The following is a 17033-nucleotide window of genomic DNA, read 5'->3' as shown; positions in this document are numbered from 1 at the left end:
AAACGGCAAAACAGTATGTGTAGTACACTGTTCGTGTTGCATAAAAGGAAATGTGTATTCCATTACCCAGTGGAATATATATGACATTTCTGGTAATATACCCATGCAAGAACCACCAGTGTTTCCCTCCAGGAATGAGACTAGGGGTTGGGTCAGGGGAGTAGGAAATACTTTTTACTTTGACCTTCTATTCTACTGTTCTGTTTTAAAATGTTTTCACTTGAGCATATTTTAAAAGTTATGTATTATTATTAATTTTAAAGTAGCTTACAAAATAAATGAATGTAGAGTTCCCTAGGTGATTGAACACCTATCAACAGGGGAGAAAGACATTGCTAACTGGCCCCCATTCTTTTTTTTTTTTTTGAGATGGAGTTTTGCTCTTGTTGCCCAGGCTGGAGTGCAATGGCATGGTCTCGGCTCACTGCAACCTCCACCTCCTGGGTTCAAGTGATTCTCTTGCCTCGGCCTCCCAAGTAGCTGGTATTACAGGCACCCACGACCATGCCTGGCTAATTTTTGTATTTTTAGTAGAGATGAGGTTTCACCATGTTGGCCAGCTGGTCTCGAACTCCAGACCTCAGGTGATCCACCCATCTCGGCTTCCCAAAGTGCTGGGATTACAGGCATGAACCACCACGCCTGGCTTGACCCCCATTCTTACGAGATTCTACCTCAATTAAGAAGTATGGCTTTAATAATCCTCTGTGATCATCCCTTTCTGTCCACTATTTGCCTGATTGTATTTGTCCCCACTTGAGTTTTATGATGGTGGAGTTGTATCAGATGTATGGACTGAGATCTAAGATTTCCTCGCATTCTGCCAGTGTACCTCACTAGCCTGTCCCACCCTCAGTTCAACAATGCCTGAACTCTGAGGAGAAGCCCCTTAACTTGCATATGATTTTCTTCCTTCCCTTCTGCAGGCCTGGTCTCCTGCCTGTGGAGTAGTTGCCTGCCTGGGATTCTAGGCCACAACGGCCCCATCACCCACTGTGCAGTGACGGCTCCTGGTGTGGGTTCCCTTTTGTAAAGAGACCTTTTTGTTTGTTGTTTGACTTTGGGGGTAAATACAGGAGAGTTTACTTGAGGGGAAGGTTCCAAATCAGTGATTCAGGAAAGGCTGGCCCCATAGGCAAGAAAATGTGCCCATGGAAGAGAGCCATGGAACCACAGATTGGGACTGGCTCGGAGACCAGGCATGGAATACACTGGCAAGTTTCCTTGAGCAGGACCCCTGCCCTCTTCTGAAAAGGCTGGGCTGCTATAGATGCTCTCACAATCTAAGCTGTGTAGCAGAAGTCAGGCCAGGCCAAGGGTGCCTGAGCAAGCCTTCATAGGGGATACTCACATCCGTGACATTCACCACCCCAATCTGTGGCCTGAATAGGTCAATCTTGAAAGTCTTCTCCCAATAGGCAACGAGCTGCAGCAACAAAAAAATAAGATTAGACAGCAGGCAGAGGGCATTCTCTGTTAAGGACCCACCCGCCATCCCATCGCAGTAACTAGGTCACCATTGGTTAAAGGTCTTCAAAACAGCTGTGAGCACTTAGCAAATTGAAGACTTGGCCCCAGCCTTCAAGCACTTCAAATAAGCATTAAATAAAAGATGACATAGCATAAATTATGGAAACATGTGTCTACAGCTGTAAGAGAGAAAATTATAGAGGTGGTCTAATGTTGCTTTCCAAATTACTTGTGGCTGTTTTATAGTTTATAGAGCCATTTCCCTCCACCTCTTTTTTAATGTCCCAGTTTTAAAAATACCTTATCTTGTGCTACATGAGATAGCAGGGAAAGCCATGATGGGTCATAAGTTGCCAAGTAAGAAGAAGGCTTCTTCATTCAACCAGGCTTGGACTCCACGTGCACAAATCTCTGACTGGGGCAAAAATGAAGGAGCAAGGGGCCACAGGATTTTTTTTTTTTTTAATGGAGATGTTCAGTGGTAGAAAATCTCCCACGCAAATATATGGCCTAGTGGGGACTAGGGATATTCAGGAATCTGGAAATCAGAATAGTCTGAAGATTTCTTCTTTGCAAAAACCAAGGCAAACACATAGAACTGGCCAGAAGAGAGGCTGGGCATGGTGGTTCACACCTGTAGTCCCAGCACTTTGGGACTGGAGTCCAGGAGTTTGAAACCAGCCTGAGCAACATAGTTAGACCTTGTCTCTACAAGAGATTTTAAAAATTAGCTGGGCGTGGTGGCACATGCCTATAGTCCCAACTGCTCAGGAGGCTGAGGCAGGAGGATTGCTTGAGCCTGGGAGCTTAAGGCTGCAGTAAGTTGAGATTATGCCACTGCATTCCAGCCTGGGTGACAGGGTAAGACCCTGTCTCAAAAAAAAAAAAAAAAGAACTGGCCAGGAAAACTGCAAACCATCTGCAAGCTTGTAAAACAAAACAGTCAGATAAACTAGAAACACAACCAGGCAGAAGCTATATCAACAAAGCTGTACTGTATGCAGTCTTATATGGCCATGACTTTGTTATAATTACCCAGTGCTACGACATTGGTCTCAAGTGTCATGGAAGCCTCTGCCTTTGATTCACCCCCCTCCTCTACATAGGGCTGATTTTCAGGACCCTTGAGATCCCTCTCAATTTTCTCTATTTAATCACAGTATCATCAGTCATGACCTATGCAACTAATGATAATTCCTGGAAGATAAAGTCATCATTCATAACCTAATGATAACTAAAGTTGTACTGATTACCGCAATAAGCATTTACCTAAAGCAGTTGGTAGACCAAGCTTTAGCATCATGTAGACCTAGATTGGAATATCACATCTATCACTCACTAGCTTTAACCTCCCCAGCTATCATTCTCTCCACCTTGTGACAGGGATTATAATAGTACCTACTTCACAGGGTTGTTGAGGGGATTCGCTGTGATGAGGCATGTAAAGCATTACTATAGTTCCAGGCATACAGTAGAGTGTATCAGCTACGCTTATTATCAGTACTAGTACTTATTATCAGTGCCAGAACCAGTACCAGGGTTCAATACATGTAGTGTACAAATTCTGTTTATTCTTTTTTAAAAACTAAGTATAATCAAAACTTTCAGGCCATTGATCATGGACACTAGCAAAAGTGTGGACTTTAAGTTTCTTTCACATTCATCGTAGGCTAGACACTATGCTAGGTCCTGGGGAGAACACGACGAACATGACAGGCACACTCTTTCTCTCCACAAAGTTCTGAACTCGCTGAAAAATGTGCACCTCTGATTTTTATTACTCAGTAATTCAGGTGGCCTCAGAACGATGGTCCCCACCCAGAAAATAAAAGTAGTTCCGGGGACTGGGAATGGAGTGATGAGGGGCAGCTCTGGAGCTGCTGCCGAAGGAGTTTACCCTGCTCACTTGGGTGGGGCCCTGAGGGTCAAGGGTTTTCAACTCCTGGTCTCCAGGGAGTAAGCCTAATCCTTTCAGGGTCAGCACCAGGCCCCAAGTTCAATACTGCCCCAAGGGCCAAGACCTCCCACGTTGGATGAGGGCCGCCACTAGGTTTCTTCAAGTGCCCCTGCCTATTTCACCTCCTCGGATGCTAAACGCAATCATGAGGCTGTGACAGCAACTGAGGGTGGGGCGCTGGCCAGAGCCACTCACCAGAGGAAAGTCGTCGGGGTCGATCCACAGGATGCTCAGGTCGGGGTTGTCAGTATTGTCCCGGGCAACCTGTTTCAGGATCTCCAGGAATTCATAGCCATCTGAAACAGGATTCAAGAGAGTTGAGTAACCCCTGCACATACACAGCTTCTAACATGGAGAGCAGAGTGCGATTTTTCCACGAGGACTTCTCAGGACATTTGGTGCTTACCCTCAATTATAGGATTATTCTATAGAATGAGTCAGATGAGAGCTCCAGGCACAAAGCAGATTATACAAAGGAAACAATAAAAAATTTGAACAAAGGATTAAAAGTTCCCAGAGAACTGGCTGGTTTTTCACTGGAAGCCAAATTTCATTTGTGAAAACTGCCCAGCCTCGGGTCAGAAAGTCAGTCCCGGAACAGAGAAATTCCTGCCTGTCCTTACTGATCCTGTGCGATCTCTTGAAACAGATGCTTTGCTGTCCCCTAGAGTCGCCAATAACATTTGCTCTATGGACCAAGAATGTTTAAGCCTGGACCCTTAGTTTTCTACAACCAGGAATTGCTAAAACCTTCAGACGAGCTTCTGATTTACAGTTGGTTTCACAGCTCTGAGATAGTAAACGGGGCTTCCCTCCCTCCCTCCCTATTTCCTTGTATACTGGGCCCTCCCTCTGTTCAGTCAGCAGCAGTCATTGCCCCAGGGGCGGGATGATTCATAAGAAAAGCAGAGAGGAGCTTTATAAGCTTCAATAACACAAACTTTTTAGCTTTAAAAGCCTAAACCTTGAAGGACTAGGAGCATACAATTTTTGCCATAAACAAAAATTTTAGGAGAACGTTTAGTAAGAGATAGCATACTCTCAACCCTCAGCACCACTCCCCAGCCCCCAGCTAGAAACTGAAAAAATAGTTTAGATTCTGGAAGGTCCCTGAGAATAATAAACTGTGCCTGTGTGTGTGTGTGCACGTGTGTGTATGTGTGTGTGTGCGTGTATGTGTGTGTGTGTGCATGTGTGTGCATGTGCAGAAACACAAGCCATGTGTGCATGTGTGTCCAAGTACAGAATCTCCATTGTTTCAGGGAATCCCAGAGTATAGAAGACCCATGATTTGTTTCAGAATTAAACTCAGGCAAATGAAAAGATCCCAGAATCCCTTAGAGAACCCCCTAGTATAGGAGCACTAGGGCAGAAAAGCCTGTCAGAAGGCCCCATGGAGTTGTCTTGTCATTCTGAGGAACTTGAACAGATAACAATGACCCATACCAGATGTGCACCCCACTCAGCTATGCCTGGGAACCAGAGAGACCCTGGATCCCTCGGGATAGTGGGGTTGGGGTGGAGGACCTTAATTATCAGCCCCAGCTTCCACCATTCAGTGGTATACACTCAAAATTGAAATTTAGGTTCAGTTCTAAGTAATAAAGTTACATTTCTTGCACAGCTGAATTTGTGGCTTGAAATTTATACCTTGAATACAAGTGACTCACCAGCTACTTGGGAATTCAATTAACTGCTTTCTTTGCAAAGTTTTTCTTCTTTTGTCTGGAGTCTCAGCAAACTTGAGCTCCTCCCTATGGCCTCTGTTTAGCAAGCCTCTCCTCTCTCCAGGAATGCTAGCTTTTGTTTGGCTCTTTTGGACTCTTGGTAAAAGTTTTTTTCTGCACTTCTTTATCTCTAATGCATTCCAGGCAAAACGCATGCTATTCTTAGCAACTCTGCTTTGAGTTTTTGAGTTGGTGTAGCCACTGTTGCTAGCTCACACTGAAGATTCAGGCTGAGCCCCCTTAGGCCTTATTACCTGGGAAGCACAGCGACCTCTAGTGGAGAAGTAGTTCCTTTTTTTTTTTTTCGAGCGTCTCTGTTGCCCAGGCTGGAGTGCATGGTGGGCTCACTGCAGCCTCGACCTCCCAGGCTCAAGTGATCCTCCTGTGTCAGCCTCACAAGTAGCTAAAACTACAGGTGTGTGCCACTATGCCCAGCTAGTCTTTTACATTTTATTGTTTTATTTTGTACAGACAGGGGTCTCACATTGTTGCCCAGGTTGGTTTTGAACTCCTGGGCTCCAGTGATCCTGCCTCAGCTTTCCAAAGTGCAGGATTACAGACGTGAGTCACTGTGTCAGGCCTAGAAGGGGTCTTCATGGCCGGTGGCCACTTCTTGAAGAAATACAGAGTGGACCTGGGTGATCTTTTAATCTGTGCTCATAGCCATATTGCAAATGAGATTATGACAGACACCAGAGATTGACAGGGCCCTAAGCATTAGAGTTCACTTATCTGTCATTGTGGGGCTGGGAGTGAGGTGGGGTAGGGGCATTACTCCTGCTGCCTGTAGGTGGGACTGAGAAGGTCCTGCCCCTCCAGTGTATCACTGGCTGACATGTGTGGACACTATGGGTCCTCCTTTGGCCATGTGTCTGTCACAGGAGAGGGAAATATGGTGCCATCTTGGTTATCTGTAGAGATAGGAATCATAATACAAAGACCACAAGGAGGAATTCCTCCAAAACAACTTCAGTTACTGTTTTTAGCTGCAGAAAATAAAGAAATGATAATCAATGAGGTGACACTGCCAGTACTTTGGAAGATGAGAGAGAGCCAAATGTAAAAGGGACATGACAAAACTGAAATTCACAAAGAGAATGAAATGCAAAAACACAGACTCAAATGAAAGTAGAAAGTAAACTTGTGGTGCAAGAGACTGATTCACATAAAGGAAAGGAGGCACGAGTGTTGTGGAGGGACAGGATCTGTGACCGAAAACTACAAGCTGAATACACAACGGAGCGCTGTTGTTTTCTTATGGGAAAAACTCTCTTAACATTGGGATTCATCAAAAGGAATGTGGTATACAAGAACATATCTACTACATTCCTATTTGACATTCTAGAGCAGGTTAAGAGTTGAAAAGAAAAACTGAACTGTGCAAGAAAAATCAAATGAGTTGCAGTTTTTATGTAAATGAGTGAAGTCAAAAGTGTGGATTAATGCCCATTTTCAAGAAAATAAAAGTTTCTGTAAGGAGAATATTCTTCGTGTCTATGGAGAAGCAAAGAAATCTCAAAAACCATTCCCAGAATAAATTAATAAAAAAGGTTGACATTAAAGCTGAAAAAGTTTCCTCTAGATCCAAGGGCAGGTTTCTGATGTTCAGGGTGATGAATTCTGTAATGGACAATGTCTGTGACCCCGAATACTTTCAGTGACAGAACAGAGCCCATTCTTCAGGGAGTCAGCCCAGCATGGCCCTTAAACACACAGACTCTGGGGCCAAATGACCTTGGCCAAGGTCCTGGATATACCCTTAGAGTGTGACTTAGAGCAAGTTATTTAATGTTTGTCTCCTCATCTGTAAAACAGGGATGATGAAAATGATAGCATCTACTTCATCGGGTAGTTGTGAGTTAAATGAATCAGTATCTCTGAAGCACTTGGACAGTGCCTGGCGTATAGTAAGGTTTAGCCATTATTTTACTTAAATTACCTGACATTCTATATTCAAAGGCAAGGAAGCTGGTTGGAACTCCCTAAGCCTGGCCATCCCTCTGTTCATTTACCACGTCGGTATTAGGTTCAGTGATCTGGGCACCGAGAGTGGGGTAGAGGCAGTCTTGGATCCACGCAGTATATGCTCACAGAAAACTATATCACAAGAGTATACAGCGTGGGGCAGTTCCTTCCAGCTCCTGTTGCCGATTCTGTGACCAAAAGCTTCAGGGATGGTTGTGCCAGCTGGTGTGACCACGAGAACCCTGCCTTGATAACTGGGTCAGGGAAAGGTTTAATTCCTTTGCTTTTAAGGCATTAGCTTATGTGGATATTCCTGATCAAAGGCTTACGAGCCTCCGAGGCTCTCCCCTCTTCAGACACCAGCCTTGAGTGCAGACCTGTTAAAATGGATTGTCAATCTGTGAAAGTGAGTTAAGGCAGCTAACCTGGTCTCACATGTATTCAGTTGCTAAAGCTGTAAGTTACAAGTTCAGTTTTTTCCAAAGAGAGCCTCTGTTTCTTTGTAAAACTGTCAGGTCCCCTGGAAAAGAGAAACATTCTCTGTGGATCCTCCCTTTTTGACCAGGAAGGCAGGTGTAGGAAGCTGCATTTCACTTTAGTAATTCAATGTTAAGCAAGGACTAGTCCACTGTTAAAATTACATGGATGAATGACTGAGTTTAAAATGAGTAAATGTTTCCTTTATCAGTCGTAGACATGGCTTGGAGCCCTTTCAAGACTGTGGTCATGTATGTTTCATAAGTAATGTAGCCTATACTTCAAAAAACTATATAGAGAAAAGGGGGAAACACTATTCAGAGATGTGTAGGCTAATAGTTATCTAGACAAAGCAAGTAGAGGACTATTCTCGGCAGTTATCAGAAAAGCATCGGTTCTCAAAATCAGAAGAGACCCCCGCAACCCAGACATTCCAAACTCCAGGTAGTTGAATAGCCCTCACTCAGAACATTTGTCTGTTGAATATTTCCAGGAGTGAGACCCTTTGACCTTGCTAAAGGCTGACTACGGAGTTGATCATTCTAACAGCCAAGAATCTTATCCTTGCATCCAATTGAAATCTTTTTTCACATGACGTTTACTCCCCAGTTTCTTCCTTTATGGACACTGGACATTGTTCTTTTTTGTTTTGTTTTGAGATGGAGTCTCACTCTGTTCCCCAGGCTGAAATGCAGTGGTGCAATCATGGCTCACTGCAGTCTTGACTTCCCAGGCTCAAGTGATTCTCCCATTTCAGCCTCCTAAGTAGCTGGGACCAGAGGCACACACCACCATGAAGTTAATTTTTTTATTACTATTTGTAAAGATGAAGTCTCTCTGTGTTGCCCAGGCTCGTCTTGAACTCCGGGGCTCAAGCGATCCTCCCACCTCAGCCTCCCAGAGTGCTGGGATTATAGGCGAAAGCCACCATGCCCAGCCAGGACCCAGAACATTGTTCTCCATATGCAGAAAGTCTATAATCACGCTGCTCCAACCTTTATTTTCTGAGTGTCTATTGAACACTTACTGGGTACTGAGTACTTTTGCATTTGATTTTTACAACTAGTCTTGATGGAAGTTAGGAAGATTTTATCATCTCCATTTTAAAGAGGATAGAATTAAGACCCAAGGAGAGCAAATGACTTGCCCAGCATCACACGGGAGCAAATGGTAGAGCTGGGAGTTGAACTCAGGTCTTAAGTCTGCACGTCTGGAGCCACTTCCACTGTCTCCTACCCTCTGAGGTCTCCGCACTCCTACCAGTGTTGCTGCCATCTTCCTTCCTCGAGTTTGTGCTTGAGATTTTTAAGCCCAGTGTGAAAGCTTCAATATCAGGGAAGCAGGGGCTGGGACACTGAGGAAACTGTCCATGGGGTCAGCCCCAGGGCTGGTGGGCTGGCCTGTACCTTCCCATGGAGGGGTCCCTTCCCCTCCTTCAAACCACGCTGCCAAGCCCTCCCCTCCCAGCAGCTGTAGTATGATGGGTTGGCTAACTCAGGGATGGCTCTGAGTGGGACTGGCATCTCAGAGATGGATGTAAATAAAGAGACCTGGAGCTGTGAGAACTGCAACTCCTCTCCTGCCACTCAGGCTTGGAGTCCTGAGAGACCATGACCCACAGCCAAAGGATGCACATTGAACCAGGAGGTTTCCCACGGCAAGCGACTGGCCTCTGGGAATCACATCTTTGTGGGAGGAGAAACTGGTGATTATCCTCTCCTGTTTCCCTGGCAGGAACTGGTGGGAATGAGCCTTCACCAAGCCCTAGGGGACGGGTCCCAGGCCAGGCACAGCCAAGTCAGGAGCCAAGGCCACATACGGCAGAGGCTCCTGTGTCTCAGAGCAAGCAGTGGCCCAGGAGCGAACAGGCCCACAGCACGCAGCCTGCCCTGCCCTGCTATCTGTCATCATGGCCCCACTCCTGGGGCAGCTGGCTGTGCTCACTCCACAAAGGCCTGGAAAGGGACCCTTCCTGACTCCATGCCGTGGGAAGTTCTGGGCCTCAGGATCTCTGCTCCTGTGAGGAGAGGCCTGAGCTTGGGAGGGCCAAGCTCTTAGAGTGGGGTCCTGCCCTTGCTTGTGTGGCAGGTGGACAGATAAACGGCCGGGGCTGGAACCACACAGCTTAGAGGTTGTGTCTAAAGAGGGCACTGGGTCTGGAGTTTAAAGACCTTGCACAGGTCACTTAACTGCTCCCCTTTCATCTCCTTCTCTGAAAGTGGAGAGGACAGCTGCCACATGACCTCTCAGGCATGTTGATATAACGAGATGCCATCAGCATGTGGGTTGGGTAAAGTGTGTAGGGACACACATGCAGAAGGGCCTCATAAAGACTTTGTCTTCTTCCTTTCTCTCCTCCACCCCCATCAAACTCTTACTCATTTTAAGGTGTTTTTTTTTTTTTTTTTTTTTCACTACTTTGATCCTTCATTGATGGGAAGGGTTTTTGTTTGTTTTGTTTTGTTTTTGTTTTTGAGGTGGAGTCTCACTCTGTCACCGAGGCTGGAGTGCAATGGTGTGGTCTCGGCTCACTGCAACCTCTGCTTCCCGGGTTCAAGTGATTCTCCTGCATCAGCCTCCCGAGTGGCTGGGACTACAGGTGCATGCTACCACGCCCAGCTAATTTTTGTATTTTTAGTAGAGACGGGGTTTCACTATGTTGGCCAGACCGGTCTCGAACTCCTGACCTTGTGATTCACCTGCCTGTAATCCAAAGTGCTGGGATTACAGGCATAAGGGTTTTGTTTGTTTGTTTTCATCAGGCAGGTATAATTTGAGTTCCCACAACATCTTAAGCCCAGAGCCAGGAGCTGAGACACAAGGGTGTATAGGACAGGTCCTCTCTCAGAAAGACCTTGTTGGTCTCTAGGCCAGAGCTCACTCGGTAAGTATGGAATTCTCAAAAAGCAGCCCAGCATCTGAACTGGATCCTTTGGGAAACCTCAGAGGGACAGACAAGGCCGGGAGCTCTCCTGTCACAAGATGGAATTGCCAAGAAGTCACCCGTGAGAGTCAGACATCCGCATAGGACAGGGGACATTGTCTGGGCCCCACAGCTGTGAGATGGCACTTGAGACATGTGAATATGCTACCACTCCTTACCACAACCCTCTTTCTCTACCTGTCTTCTCCTGGCCCTAAGATCCCAGAATTGGTGAAAAAATCAAATGATATGGTGTTGTGATGAAGAGAAGCTTAAGCTGATGGTTACAGAGCCCAGACTAGGGGCTGGACTGCTGGGTTTGAAGCCCAGTTCTATCACTGATTAGCCATGTGAGCTGGGGACATTATTTAACTTCTTTGTCCCTGTATTTTATCATCTGTATACCGGGGAAGATGATAAAAACAGCACCTAACACGTTGGGTTGGTGCAAAGGTTAAATATGTTGATACTTGTTAAGTGCTTGGAATAACATTCAACACATAGTAAGAACCAGGCCGGGCACAGTGGCTCACACCCATAATCCCAGCACTTTGGGAGGCTATTGAAAATACAAAACTTAGCCAGGTGTGGTGGCCCATGCCTCTAATCCCAGCTACTTGGGAGGCTGAGGCAGGAGAATTGCTTGAACCCAGGAGGTGGAGGTTGCAGTGAGCAGAGATGGTGCCACTGCACTCCAGCCTGAGCAATAGAGGGAGACTCTCTCTCAAAAAAAAAAAAAAAAGAAAGAACCAAATGTTAAATTTGGTAAACCAAACTTACAATCAAACGCTCAAGGAGGCAGTTAGTAGTCCTACTTGAGACAATTGGTCTCAAAAAGATTTTTACAAGAACCTGAAGCAGTGGAAGCTTGAATGGAACAGAGCTTGGAGACGTTCCTTCCAGGGCCTGTCACTAATTCTGTTCCACGTGTGCAGACAGCAGCCTGTCCTTGCATTTCCAGCTTGTTAGCGCTAATATTCCCCATGCCCTTTGAGGATATCCATCTAGCATGCACTCATGTAGAAACGCTGCTTTGCAAACCTTTCATCACATGTTATAAAGAAGATGTCAGCCTGACACAGACGCATCTAAGGGTGGTGAGGAAGAGAGTCATTCATTTTCAAACCTGTCAGACGAGCGGCTCTGGCGGGCACTTTGAGCGCAGGAGCTGGAGGAAGACTGGCAGCACCACCAGGCAATAGGCAAGAGCACAGGGCTAGAAAATGTCCTTCCCAGCCGGGCCTGCCTGAGGGCATGGGATGAGTACAGCAGGAGAGATCCAGCGGTTAGGCTCGAGGGCCAGGAGAGCAGACCCTGCCTCCTGGCAGGTGGAGGTGGGAGTACAGGGTTGCTGCCCGCCCTCAGCTTTCTACACTGGGTGAACTCAAGCTCTTGGCCATGAGGGTCATGTCAGAACTGCTGGGGGAAGAAAGTGGTTGGGGCAGCTGGATCACTGGGACGTGTGGTTGTTGCTGCTGTGTAATCTTAGATCCCAAACCTGGACTGACAGTGGGAGGAAGCCGGACTTTTCTTCCCTAACTAGGCTCTCAAGCTTCCAGGTGGTTTTGCGCTCTTCTCACCTCCGCCTGCTCTGCCTGCTCGTGTCCCCTTCCCCAGTACATGTGGCAGCACTGCACATGCTCAGAGCCTGCACTGGCTGGGGCATTGTTTGGAGCTGGTGTGATAGGGTGGACTGTGCACAGGAGGGGCCCTTGGGAAATCTAAGCTCGATTTCCCACTATTCCTATAACCCTGTGATCTCGAACATGCCATTGCATTGCCCTGAGTCTCCACTTTCTTGTCTTTCAAATGTTGGAGGTGGAGAAGGTGGTGAAGGGCAATAGAGAGGCAGGAAGGAGGACTGAATGATCACTTAGCATAAGGCCCTGCTACAGACTTATATGCCACTCAGAGTTGCTACCCTGACGACTTCATATAACTCTATGGCAGGGCCTTGTGGTTAAGGGTGTGGGCTGGGAAGCCAGACATCCTCAGCATCATTCCAACTTTATGCTTCCCAGTGAGGTAAGCTCTCTCAGCCTCAGCTTCCTCAGTTGTAATAAAAATAATGCCTTCCTCATGGGATTCTTGTGTACATATAAGTACACAGTAAGTGACAATCATCATCATCTGCCTCATAGTCATGATGTATTTAGAGGTCAAGATAGCCTGCATGAATTTGAATCTTGGCTTAGGTACAGTGAGTGATTTGGGCAACTTATTTAACCTCTAAAACTCACGTTATTCATCTGACACTAGAATAATAATCATCATGCACGTATTACAGAGTGGCTTTAGGTGCTAAATAAGGTCATCTACATAAAGCTCCTAGCACAGTTCCTCAATACTGTTAGTTCTTTAAGAAGAACTGTATTATTTTCCTGGATGTATGAGCTTCTTCCTTGGGGTGGTGGGAGTAGGTGTTTGGTTGGGGTGAAAGGCCATGTCTAACTCGTTAGCAAGAGCAAAGGAATGCAGAGGGACTGTTTTGCAGGAATGAAATTCCTAGTCCTGCAGTCAGGCCCATTGCCCCAGGTTACACATCAGTGCTCTGCAGGTAAATAACTGATTAACCACAAATTCAGAGTCAGGGACTTTCACAGACAAGTCTTGCCCTTTCCCAACCCTGAGTAGCAAGGCCCTCGCTCACAGAAGATGCTTCTAGAGCTCCTCCCCATCCCCCTGCCCTCACCTCAGTGCATGCTTACAGCTTCCCAGTACAAGCCCCAGCTTGGGCTCTTTTGGGGAAAGGCACAGCTTCAGGCCCAGGGATATTTGTGCAGGGAGGAGGTGGAAGTAGTTTCTGGAACTTGATTCATTATAGCAGCAATCTCGGTCAAACAGGTTCCTGCAACTTCAGGGAGGCCTCTTTGTTCTATTGTTCCAAAGAGCCAGACAGGCTTCCCCACAATCCTGGAAGGGGGCAGGTGAGGTGGGGAAGGAGACCTCTGGAGTCTGGCCAGCAGGCTGCTGCCTATGGCAACTGCATCTCTGTTCACATAACACCAGGGATCCAATTCTGTTTGATTATAGCTTGTAAACCTTAGGCAATTGGCTTCCTTTGCTATTTGCTCCTCCAGGGAAGAGTGGTGGCCAGAATCTGTGGAAAACCCACTGAAACCACACTGGCTTTTTTTGAGAGGGTGGAGACAAGGGCTAGATCTTGTTGAAAAGTGAAAAAAACAAGAGAGTGCTCAGATAATTCAGAACATAAATTTGGTTTTGATACAGTGGAATATTATTTGGCCCTTAAAAAGAATGATATGTGCAATGTCACTGGGACACCTTGAAAACATCATGCTAAGTGAAAGATGCCACACACAAAAGGCTACATATTAAATGATTCCATTTATATGAAATGTCCAGAATAGGCAAATTTTAGACATAGTAGGTAATTCCTGCTTGCAGAGGTGGGTGAGAGGGAAATGGGAGTGACTGCTAATGGCTATTTTTCAAAATGTTCTAGAATTAGATACTGATTATGTTTGCACAACTTTGTGAATGTACTAAAAACCACTGAAATCTTCACTTTAAAAGGGTTACTATTATGGTATATGGATTATATCTTGGTTTTATAAATTATATGATTAAAAATGTGGGTTTCACTCTGTAAGAAACTATGGAGGCTATTAGTGTATTGCCAAAAAAGGGAAGGAAAAGCTGGTTTGCCAGTGAAGAGTTTGGGGGTCTGTCTTGGTTGGTCATCTAACTCTCTAATCATCTGCCAGACAATTATTTATTGAGCACCTACCATAAGTCAAGACACTGTGCAAGAATCAGCTATATATTGATGAAAAAGGCGATCTGTTCATGATCTGCCACTAACTGTGTTCTCTTGGGCAGTTTGTTTAACTTCTCTAAACCGCTGTTTCCTGATCTGTCTAGTAGAAACATCTCTAGATCTCTCCCTATGAGTATACAAGAGATTGAAGCCCCCAGCAAATACCGTGAAAGTCTACATTCCCTTGTCTTCTCTGGTTACCTTCTGGGTTGTCCCAGGGTTTCCAAAATGCACTTCAGAATCTGTGCTTCCACTTTCTCTTGGGGACTCTCTATCTCACAGAGCACTGCCATAGGGAATTGCTACCTGCAAAATTAATTTTCCTGCACTTCACTCTCCACTGGTGTTGAAAAGAGTGAAACCAGAGAAAAGTTGTCCAAGTTCCAAAAACAAAGTTACCCATCCATTTACAGGGTCACCTTGCACTTTCAAAACAAGCTGCTCATTTTCCCCAGTTCTCATTATTTAGGGGAATGTTTCCTACTTCATTTCCTAAGCACAGACAATATTTTATGGATCAAAGTATACATTTATCCTATTTTCAGGTAGAATTGTGGTTGATACAGGCTAGATGGCAAAATTGGTAAATAAACTTAATGTGAGCAGAAGTTCACACGTGCACACACACACCCTGTAAAGCTGGTATGTTTTAATATCTCCCCCAGCGCCCAGTGTACCTTTCTATGTTTGGGCAGCAAAGCAGAATGTTTGAGGTTTTTGAAAGCATCTCCAAAAACACTTTATAAAATCAACTGGAGAAAAAAATAAAATCCCGCTAGGCTTCCCACACCATCAGCAGCAATGGTGAAGCTGGCTTGCCCTCTGGCCCACTTCTCTTCACTGTGTACTACCCCAGGATAATGTAGCCCTTGTCACAAGACTTGTTGTCCCTTCTCTGTTCTATAGATAAAATTTAAGACACGGTGAGATTAAAAGTGGTATGGCTTGGATCTGTGTCCCCTACCCAAATCTCCTGTTGAAATGTAATCCCCAATGCTGGAGGTGGGGCCCGGTGAGAGATGATTGGATCGTGGGGGTGGTTTCTTATGATTTAACACCATGCCCCACTTGGTGTGAGTTCTCACAAGATCTGGTTATATAAAACTGTGTGGCACCTCCCCGCCACCTTGGTCCTGCTCCTGCCATGTGAGATGTCTGCTCCCGCTTTGCCTTCTGCCATGAGTAAAAGCTCCCAGAAGCCTCCCCAGAAGCAAATACTATCCTGTTTCCTGTACAGCCTGAAGAACTGTGAGCCAATGAAGCTCTTTTCTTTATAAATTACCCTGTCTCAGGTATTTCTTTATAGCAATGTGAGAATGGACTAATACAATAAGATTTCCATTTGAGTTTCTCTTTTAGGTTCTGCATACCAGTAAAACTATTGACATCAGCCGGTCTAAAAGGCGAGCAAGGAGCTGACTTATGGAAGAATGCAGTTCCCACATCGTCATGATTTCATCCCCTTACCCAGATCAATCGATGACCCCAATTTTCCAGGCCCTCACCTTCCATGATCTTCTTAAAAACCCTTGCCCAGAACCCCTTGAAGAATTGGATTTGTGGCCTGAGAATCCGTCCCCTTACCCATTTGGCAGCCTTGAGATTATTAAACTCTTTCTCTGCTGCAAATCCCACTGACTCAGTGTGTTGGTCCATTGCTGTGCAGAGGTGTAGGAACCTGGTAGTCTATAACATTCTGATTTGTTCACACCTTTTCTTCTCTTAGCCATGTGCACAACTGAAAACGAACTCATACTTAATGGGCGACCACCAGGGGGTGCCCAATATCTTGCAGTTGCATTGTGGATGGGATGTGAGAGAAGAGAAAGGTGAAGGCTGACAAAGGTAAGAAATCGGTTCTTTCTAAAGCTGTAAAGAGCAGATTGAAGGTTTCCTACCTGGGTCACTCTTCTCTGCAAAGGCCACAATGTGGATCCCATTCAAATCATCTTCCTGTATGAGAAAAGAATCAAAAGTTACACTTCCAGCTGGAGGGATACAAAGGACTGAGCCGGGGGCAGGGACTCAGAAGCCGGAATGGAAATAGGAGAGGTAGGGAGAGGTGTGGAAGCGGGGACGAACACAGAGACACAGAGGAGTACAGTGGGGCTCACATTAAGGAAGGAATGCTGAGGAGCAACTGCCAGGAATGCATAGGGTTTGGATCAGGGACTCAGATAAATGAGTTTGCAAGACAGGAAAATACCAACCACACGCAAGACATTAGCACTAAATGAGCCTCACTCCTGTGGTCTGGTGGTTCCAGGAGTGCAGCAGTAAAAGGCAAAATGAGAAAGAATATGAGTCTGGTTTATCAGGAGATCTGAGGGCAACAACGGCTCTAGAGGCAGCTCAGTAAAAGCAGCTGTCAGTCTCTGTTTCAAGAATTTACCACTGGCAGATAGAGTCAGTGATGCACCAGATTATGGAGGCTTCTAAATGCTGTGGACAGATCCTGAAACTATATCCAAATGGATGGCAGACAGGAATCATTGAGGTCAATTAGGATGTGGGCTGGTGTTGTTCACACAAGAATCACAGACAAGGGTTGTGCTTCCCTGTTAGGACCCTGCCTACAGAACCCATGTAGTGTGTAGGGTACACTGCTGACTGTGACCTCTAGGTGACTTCCTTGAAGTCCTTGCCCAGTCAGTATAGGCCTCCAGTGCATTTCTGAGGCTGCAGGAACTGTCTGGAATTTGAGTGTAAGGAAGGTTGAGGGTGTGTGACTGA

General features: G+C 45.8%; 1 protein-coding gene across 1 annotated transcript in view; it reads right to left on the bottom strand.

The window, feature by feature from the left end:
• The window catches only part of CASQ2 (calsequestrin 2), a 68891-nt gene that overhangs the window by 1553 nt on the left and 50305 nt on the right, over nt 1–17033 (bottom strand). The window contains exons 8-10 of the mRNA XM_054442276.1: nt 16199–16253; nt 3623–3723; nt 1352–1426 (exon numbers count right to left, since the gene is read on the bottom strand). Coding sequence (XP_054298251.1) covers nt 1352–1426; nt 3623–3723; nt 16199–16253 — 231 coding nt within the window. The remainder of the gene's footprint in view (nt 1–1351; nt 1427–3622; nt 3724–16198; nt 16254–17033) is intronic.

This window comes from Pongo pygmaeus, chromosome 1 (genome assembly GCF_028885625.2).
Source record: "Pongo pygmaeus isolate AG05252 chromosome 1, NHGRI_mPonPyg2-v2.0_pri, whole genome shotgun sequence".
In the NCBI taxonomy this organism is placed as follows: domain Eukaryota; kingdom Metazoa; phylum Chordata; class Mammalia; order Primates; family Hominidae; genus Pongo; species Pongo pygmaeus.
Note: the sequence above shows the minus strand (reverse complement) of the source record. Positions and strands in the feature narration are given on the sequence as shown.